General features: G+C 45.4%; 1 protein-coding gene across 1 annotated transcript in view; it reads right to left on the bottom strand.

The window, feature by feature from the left end:
- Nucleotides 1-8,768, bottom strand: part of LOC101991022 (cap-specific mRNA (nucleoside-2'-O-)-methyltransferase 1) — an 89,819-nt gene that overhangs the window by 16,873 nt on the left and 64,178 nt on the right. The window contains 6 exon segments of the mRNA XM_013351184.2: nt 25-189; nt 2,327-2,445; nt 3,521-3,719; nt 6,410-6,482; nt 6,591-6,685; nt 7,895-7,966. Of these exon segments, the coding sequence (XP_013206638.1) occupies nt 25-189; nt 2,327-2,445; nt 3,521-3,719; nt 6,410-6,482; nt 6,591-6,685; nt 7,895-7,966 (723 nt within the window).

Consider the following 8,768-nt stretch of genomic DNA (forward strand, 5'->3'; position numbering starts at 1 on the left):
TTTTTTAAAAATTTCTTAACCAACTCCCATACATGCTCTTGTCAAAAGGGCCCCAGTAAGTCCTTAGTGAGGGAGAACTGAGGAGGTGTCACCTGTCCTGACAACAGACAGCGCCATGAGGAACTGACACAGCAGCAGCTGCTTGCTGAGGATCTCCTGCAGGTTCTCCTGCCCCTCCACAGAGAAACCCTGGAAGGAGAGCACATGGATGGAAAGAGAAATGGGAAGGACTGAGAATCACATCCTTACCTCATCTCATCAGGAGCTTATGGTAGCATCAGATGGCCACAATTTGACTGATCAGCATTTCAATTTCTTTATCTAAGTAATGTGGTCAATTACAAAGGACCTGGCCTAACTGCTGAACTTGAGCTACCTTCCCACTTTATCACTCCTAAACCACAGGACCAAGTCTGCTTTTCCAAAGAAATGGTCCAAAAAACCTTGAAATTCACACGGGAACCCAGAGATAAATAAGGCAGAAGAGACGCAAAGTACTGACTTATCACTGGTCAACTGCGACATAGAAAACAAATATTTAAGTCCTAAGAAGACAGGAAGTAAATGTCAGGAGAATAATCTGATGGGGCTGTGCCACTACACTACCTCCGAAGGCCCCCGTCTGACAAAGAGAATTACAGAGTAAGGATTTACTTACAATACCCACTACTCTGTCCTTAGCTGTGGAGCCCGTTCCCTCTAGCTGGCACACTTACAGGCCAAGGTTTGCTCAAAGAATGCTGTGATTCCTAGAGCATCTCCTATCAGCAAGGAGGTGCCAGTCACAAACCATGCTTACACTCACATAAAAGAGGCAGGCAATGGAGCAGGGGGAGGGGGAAGAAGGACTGTGCTCTAATGGGTAGTTTCAGTTTTACAAAATGAAAAAGTTCTGGAAACCAGCTGCACAGCAGAGTGACTAGACAAATACTTCTAAGCCGTACACTCAGGACAAACTGTGTTGCATGCTATAATTTTATACAGGAGAGCCAGCGAGAGCACTAGCTTCTAGTAAGCTGCCCCCATAGGCCAGATCTCACTGATGCAGGCCTATAAAAGTAAGTAATGTTTGCCATTGTCTCCCAGACTTAAAGAAGATTCTCAAAATGCTTATTTCTTTTTGAATTATTAATTAGCTCTGTAACAAAGTCAGGGATGGTGGCACATGCCTATAATTCCAGCACTTGGGAGGTAGAGGCTAGAGGATGAGAAGTCAAGGCCAGCTTCATCTTATAAGTCTGAGGCCAGCCAGAGCTATTGCGGATACTGACTAAAAAAAGAAAACTGAAAAATAACAGAAGGGAAAAAGATAAAGAGATGGGGGTAGGAATGTTCAATGTACAATATATACTTGTATGAAAAAAATCTTTGTGTAACACATTACCATATACAACAAACATTTAAAATTAGTAAGCAATAGAAATAAATCAAAAGGCCAGGCCAGTCCTCCTGCTACCAAAGCAGAAAATCTGTGAGCTTTACAGCTCTGCTTGCTGTCCACTACTTAAAGGAAGAAAAGGCAGAACTGGCAGACTACACATCTGCTCAATAGCAGCAGCCCCTTCCTCTTAGCCAGCCTCAACCCTTGTTCATCTGCTGTCTGTGTACAGGGCTTCAGGGAGCCAGGGCATCCTCAGGCCCCTCTGACATTCTCCCTTCCTTCCACACACAACTCACAAGGCTCTTCTGAACCCCAGCTATGTGATCCTGTAGCTGGTGGCTCCCATCAGGAGTCACCCGTGACATGAGATACTGGGTGAGAGCCTCTGCTGAACAGTGCGGTGGTTGGTTGGTTCTCTGGCTGCTTAGGTGGGCCCTTGAAAATTCACTTCAGCCAGTCAAGGGCCTCCAAGGAGTCTATGCTGCTGTCGCTACTGTTTAAGTACCTATCTGTCAGTGCATGAGAGTCTAGTGGAGACCACCTGTAGACAACCTCAACAACTACGACGATGACAAGTAATGGCAGTGTGCCTCCCATTCAGTTTTTGCCTAGTTGATTTCAACTGGAGTCCATGCCTCATCAGCTCCTTAGCAACTAAGGTCTTTTTGTCAGCAAAGTAAGCTCAAGCAAATGTGTCTATGATAGTATAGTCTTTACAAAAATTGTAGGGAAATGTATAAAGTAAGTAAAAATGTGCATCTCTACTATATGAACAGTGAGTTATCATTTATGGTGGCAGCTAAAGAACAAAACCAAAGTATTTCTCAAGGGGGGGGCTCAGATGCAGCACACTTATTTAGTATGCCCAAGACCAGGACCCCTGAACAGCAAACAAGAAACAACCCTCTAAATTCACAACACATCTTTACAGGGACAGTCACCTACCCCATCTGCCATGAGAAAGTGGACACCCTTGCGATCTGTGTTGTCCAGGACAAAATTCCGAAATGCATTGATGTTTTCCGGACGGGTAATATCTCCATCCCCATCGACCCCGCCCTCACCTGATGGGACACAAGAACCCTGTCAGTTTGCCTGCTGTCTGGAGCTCTCCGAGAACCCCGCCCTCACCTAACAAGACAGGTGAGTCTGCCTACTGCTGGTAGTTGAGCCAGGAGCCCTCAGAGAGTGAGCACAGATACCAAGTAAGCTCCAAGACCCAGGACCCATCCCACCTATGGACACAGACTGGCAAGAATGAAGCCCTGCTCTCAAAGCCAGGGTTCAAAGGGAACTGACCAGCCAAGAGACATCAATTGAAGCAGAGGATCTTCCTCTTTAAAGCATTTATGCTAAAAAAAACAGTATTAGCCAGGCATAAAGGCTCATGCCTACAGGTATTCAGGAGGCTGAAGCAGGACAACCCATGAATTTAAAGCTAATCTGGGATACACAGGAAGTTTTAGGTTGGCCTGGAACACAAAGTAAGACCCTTTCTCTAAACATCAAAAAATTCAAGCTGAGCATGGTGGTCTACACCTTTAATCCTAGCACTTGGGAAGCTGAAGCATGCAGATCTCTGTGAGTTAATGCTAGCCTGATCTACATAGTTAGTTCCAGGCCAGCCAGGGCTATATAGGAAGACCCTGTCTCCAAAACAAACAACAACAACAACACAAACAAAAACAGAAAACAAAATCAAGACAAAAACACTCAACATCAACCTCCAGTAAGGACTGTCAGTAAAGAGTTTAGATCTGCTGACAGATCCTAGTCTACTTGTCAGGGCAGGGAGACTGCTGCAGCTACCGAGCTGTCTGCTAGCAAATGTAGTTCACACAACCCAGAGGGGCTGATGTGTGTTTGTTAATAACCTTGCTACTTTTCATCTAGGAATTAGGCACTTTCATTATCCCCCATCACCACACAAAAACCACAATCCTGCAAGGAAGAATTAATACAGGCCTGTGTTTTGTTTGTTTTTTTTAAAAAGATACTTCAAAGGGCTCCAAGACCCCCATGCCAGCGACAGTGAACTCCAGCTAATAAACTAGGAAGAACACAGGTAGCAACAGCTTTGGCCTCAAGTCCCCACACAGCAGCCACTCTCCTAGTCTCTGCCCTGGTCAATGTCCCTACCATAGTACGGCTCGAAGAGCTCACTGGAGGCTGAGTAGAAGTCCTCTAGTTTGAAGTCATTAGGGCCCTTCAGAGTCATCCCAAAGCCTTTTGCATGCCACTTCTTCCTCCACAGCACGTACTCTGAGAAGCCACCTGGGCCTGCGCAGACATCCGCAAAGTACAGAAGGTCAATGTCCCGGTCCTTCACCAGTGGCTTCTGAAAGAGAAGTGGAAGACAAGGACACAGGGATAACAGATGGCTCAGTAAGGAAAAGAAAGGAGAACTCAGGGAAGAGGAGGCAAAAAACCCAGCCTATTGGCAAGTATGATCCAGAGCTCCCACCAGGCCCTCCACACCCAGTATTTTTTTTCCTCAGTTACCAGTATCCTCTGGAGCCCCCTCACCCAAAATATCCTGAACACTTTTCTCATAACCAGGCCAACTCAGACTCCCAATGAAAGCATCTCTGTCTATCATCTATCATAGAGGCATTTTCATGTCCCAGGTTGTTTTCCTCACCACACTCTGCCTTTCTTGTGTCCTAGTAAGCAGAACATTGCCAACAGAAACACAAAGACACAAAGCAACCTGCCCACACCAGTTGGAACAAAGCTAGGTCAGAGTCCAGAAGCCTGATCATTAGATTGTTCTCCTGAGGAAAAACACTGCCCACCTCCCAGCTTCAAGGACCTGCCCTCCTACATCATAGCCTCGATCTTCTCTCCCTGGGTGCTTCTCCCATTTTGTCCTTCAATTATCTTTACTTTGGAGTAAGTTTAGAGTTAGATAAAAGTTACCAATATAATACAGCCAACACAGTGGGTATGTGGCAGTCTTAAGTTTAAGCACTGTAAACACTGCACAAAAAGAAAACAATGTTTCTCAGCACTGAGGCCTTAGCCTGAAGCTCTAGCCCCTCTAGCCAAAGGGAAGCAAGAAACTCAAAGACTCAAGAGTATCTGGCCTCCATAAGGTGCCTACCTATGATCTCATCTTGTGATTTCAAAACCAGTGACTTGCTGGGGCACAGTAGTGCTCATATACCATCCAGCACTTGGGAGGCTGATACAAGAGTGAGTTCAAGGCTAGTCCGGGTTACGTAACAAGACCTTGTCCCAAAATAAGAACAAGGGACCTTTATAAGCCCTGTCCAGAATTCTGCTCCTAGAAGAACAGCTGGTTCTTAGCTCTGCCATTTCCTCACTGCAGTCAAGGACAAGCACACATCTGAAGCTATTAAGCTCAATTGCTCAACTGTAATTGGGATGAATGTAGGTATTTCTTAAGGCGGCTGTAGAATTAAAAAATGCAACCTGTGGCCAAGGTCTTTCTAAAACTATAGTCATCACAAATACAAGATGGCATTATATTCAACTAGACCAACTTTCTTGGAGTCAAAACTCTTGGTTTTTTGATATTTTTCTCTCAAGTGCAGTACTGCACACAAACGGGGCACTGTTGATGCTGCCTCATTTCCATTATCAAGGACAAAAGGTAAATATCCACATTGACTTTTTCTTCTATCACACTTTACAGACAAGCTTTTCTTACCTAATAAATAGCATCCTCAAGCACAAAACCCCCTCAAGGATCTAAATCTAGCTCCCAATTTCTTTTTCTTCCCCTAGTTCCTTTTTTCCTTCTCCCATAATCTATAGCACCAAAGACCAATTATGAAACCTCAGAATACCTCTTCTCTCCTTCTCCACACCACTCCAAGCTTCCATTTTTCTGAGACACAGGCCTAACCCAAACATCTCTAAGACTGCAGCATGCCTAGGCTTCTAGCCACTCCCACCTCTGGAGACAGCTGGTCCCTGAAAACACACCAGGCCTGCTTGGCTTTCACTCAGGTCCTCAGGGAAAATGGAGATAAAAAGAAGTACGTACTAGGGTTAAAGAGAAACTACTTTTTATCGTGGAGTGCAAAGACACATCTCTGACAGGGCCATTCTTCCTGGCCACTAACAACTCAGGTCAAGAAGCTCCCTGAAGCTTTCCAAACACAGTGCATTTCCTTATGGTTTAACAAACATCCACCCTTGATCTGAATGGTACAATTCTGGTGCCTACTTCATTCTCATGACAGCAAAAAACAATAAGCAGATAGCAGCTGCTGAGGGCGGACACATCCAACAGCCCAGATGATGCTATGACTTCCCCTCAGTTTAACAGAGCTCCTCTGCTAGAAATTGCCTTTAGAGGAAATCACTGGGAGCTCAGAAAATTAAATCAACATTGTATCAACCTAATTTTCTCAAGATGCTAATTCCAAGAGCCTTTTCTGCTGCTGGCTGGCCCTGGAACATGGGGATGCGCCAGAGAAGAGGAGATGGGTGAAGGCTGGAGGGTCTACATGTCAGCTTTACCAGCATGGAACAAGTAGTTAGGCAGGTGGAACTGAAACATCAAAGACCTTAGAAATAAGTTCCTCTAGCCAGTGGGTAATGGGGTGGGGGTCTAGTAGAATGAGGGTGTGTGAAGTAGGAACAGGTCTGAGGACAGCTGGCTCCTGGCCCTGTCACTGTGAAGAAAACCAACCTTCTAGGAGTGGTTAAAAATGCTTCAACCCCAAAGGGAATTCTAGAATGAAATTTCCTTTTATGCTTTCTCTATCATTATGGAGCGCCAATGTTCAGAGAAATGAGATGTAGCAGAGCAGAAAATCATTTTGCTCTACCGTTTCTAGAGAAAGGCCAAAGTCTCATAATTATGATCCCACACAGAAAGAGAAAATAACCCTGCTGAAATCACAGATCTTTAGAGCCTGCATACTGGGACAGTCCTGGGACCAGGGAGCACTGAAGGACTCCATCTGGGGAATACAGAGCAAAACACACTTGCACTTAACAAATGGCAATCTGTGAGCTACTGAAGCTTAAGTCCACTCAGCACACAAATCTCACCCCTTGAGAGTCCAGGGGATTTGTGAACATACGATCAAACACAAAATCCATGTTAGCCATCTTCATCGCTGCCCTGTAACAAAGCAAGATGAAAAAGCATGGGTCAGTCCCAGGCGTACAGACAGCTGAGGCTCAGACGAAAGGTGGAGAGGTCAAGAGGAAGGAAGGGTGTCCAGCACACCTGTTAAGGAAGAAGACTCCTCGGATCATCTCATAGGGATTGGCTCTGGTACGAGCTCGCCTCATCTCCTCCCCATCCAGGATGTCAAACACACTCTGCCAAAAGAGAAGGAGACTCTACAGCAAACATCACATCAGGTCCTCTTGGGCAGGACCAAGGTCTAAGACTCACTGTCCTCTGAGGAACTGGGTTCCTGCTGCATCTCAACTCTGAACTATCCAGTTGTATGAACCTGACAAGTTGCTCAATCACTCTGACCCTCAACTACCTTGCCAGTAAAGTGGTAAAACCCTCAATGAATCAGGTGCCTAGCTGTGGTTAAGGGGTTGAAAGCACTTCTGCTACACAGAAAGTAAAAAATGTTTCTCATAGCAAATCTTTCCCAGTATCACCATGACCTTCCAGAGATTTAAGTTCTGGCACTCAGGATCCCTTGATTGGGACTCCAAATTTAAAAACAAGCTGGGCAGTGGTGACACACACCTTTAATCCCAGCACTTGGGAGGCAGAGGCAAGCAGATCTCAGAATTCAAAGTCTACAGAGTAAGTTCCAGGACAGCCAGGGATACACAGAGAAACCCTGTCTCAAAAACAAACAAACAAACAAACAAATAAACAAACAAATAAGCTCAAAAATAAATCAAGACCAGGGTCACCTAAGGATATCTACCCCCACCACACACACATGGTATGGGGTGGGGATGGGGAGAATCCTGCTTCCTTCTAACTCCCCTCATTACACCTGAGACACAGTCACCTTATGGATATATTCCCAACCCTGTCTGTCAAAACTAAGAGCTTTGTGAGGAAGCCGACATCCTCCTCAGAGAACCCAGGTGTGTGCTTCCTACAGTCAGGCCAGAAGGTGTAAGGGGAAGCTAACATGTGCCCGACCATGTGTTGCGACACTCTAACTTCATTAACACTCACAACCACCCAGAGAAGTACCTTCTACAACTTTACAGAAGACAAACTCAGAGGCACCCAAGCTACTAGCCCATGGTCACACAGAAGAACATTGTAGAATTGAGGTTCAAATACTGATTTGTTTGATGCTAAAAGGTGACTGTAAACTTCACCAGGCCCACTGGGTATTAGCAGGATCTTACACACTCACTCACAGGTTAAGTGAGTGCCTCAGTGACCACATAGACAACACAACAGAAAAATACCATCTTGAACATATGCATCACATATACTTCCCATCTCTAGGAAAAGCCTAAATGGCACACTCCCACCAACAACAACTAGCAAAGCCCCATTCACCTTACCCACGGGCCTCACCTGTCCCAACCCAGCCTTACCTTACATTTCAGCACACTGTGAAGCAGCTCTTCCCCACAGAACTCTGTTTCGTCTTCAATAACCATCTTTCTCTACAGGGAGAAGAAAGTCATAAACATTGACCAAGGGTGACTATTTACTGGGAGTGGGGAGATTAGGGTTCTGAGTGCTCAGAGCAAGAAGGGGCTTAAGTCTCTGCCAAGAAACATCAATCCCTGAGGAGCACAGAGAGACAATTCCAAATCCCTCTGGCAGTGTTCCAGATGGCTGTGAGATGAAGCAGTGTGCTGGGAGCTCTGGGTAGAAGACCATATGGTCACAGCACGCACAAATGCTGAGGCTGGAAAGAGCACACAGGCAGGAGACACACAAGCTGTCTGCCCCCAGAGCAGGACAGGGCTCCCCCATCTGACAAACCTGTCCTTCATCCAGGAAGCCTCCACTCTGAGATGGGCAGGAATGCCTGATACTGGACATTGACTTGGTAACTTTACACAGCCCTTGTAGAATGTCATGTCCAGCCCAGCCAAGTGTTGCCACCTCAAAAACAGCTTTTCTCACGGTGTGTATGTGTGTGTATCATGTATATACAGGCCCATCTATGCTATGGCATGCATGTAGCGTTCTGAAGACAATCTCAGAAACTGGTTCTCTGCAGGAAGTCGTCTGCATACAGATGCCTCTACTCACTGAGCCATCTCGCTGCCTAGTGTCAAATTTTATACTTCTCAAAGTCACTAAGGGTGCTGTGGGTATTTATCCAGTAAAGAATGCTTGTCTAGCATGTTTTAACTCAATCCCTAACACTCAAAAAAAAAAAAAAAAACAAAACAAAACAACAAAACCCCCAACAGTTATTGAGTTTATTAAAAGAAGTCAAAACTGAGATTCTTT

This window comes from Microtus ochrogaster, linkage group LG2 (assembly GCF_000317375.1).
Source record: "Microtus ochrogaster isolate Prairie Vole_2 linkage group LG2, MicOch1.0, whole genome shotgun sequence".
NCBI lineage: Eukaryota > Metazoa > Chordata > Mammalia > Rodentia > Cricetidae > Microtus > Microtus ochrogaster.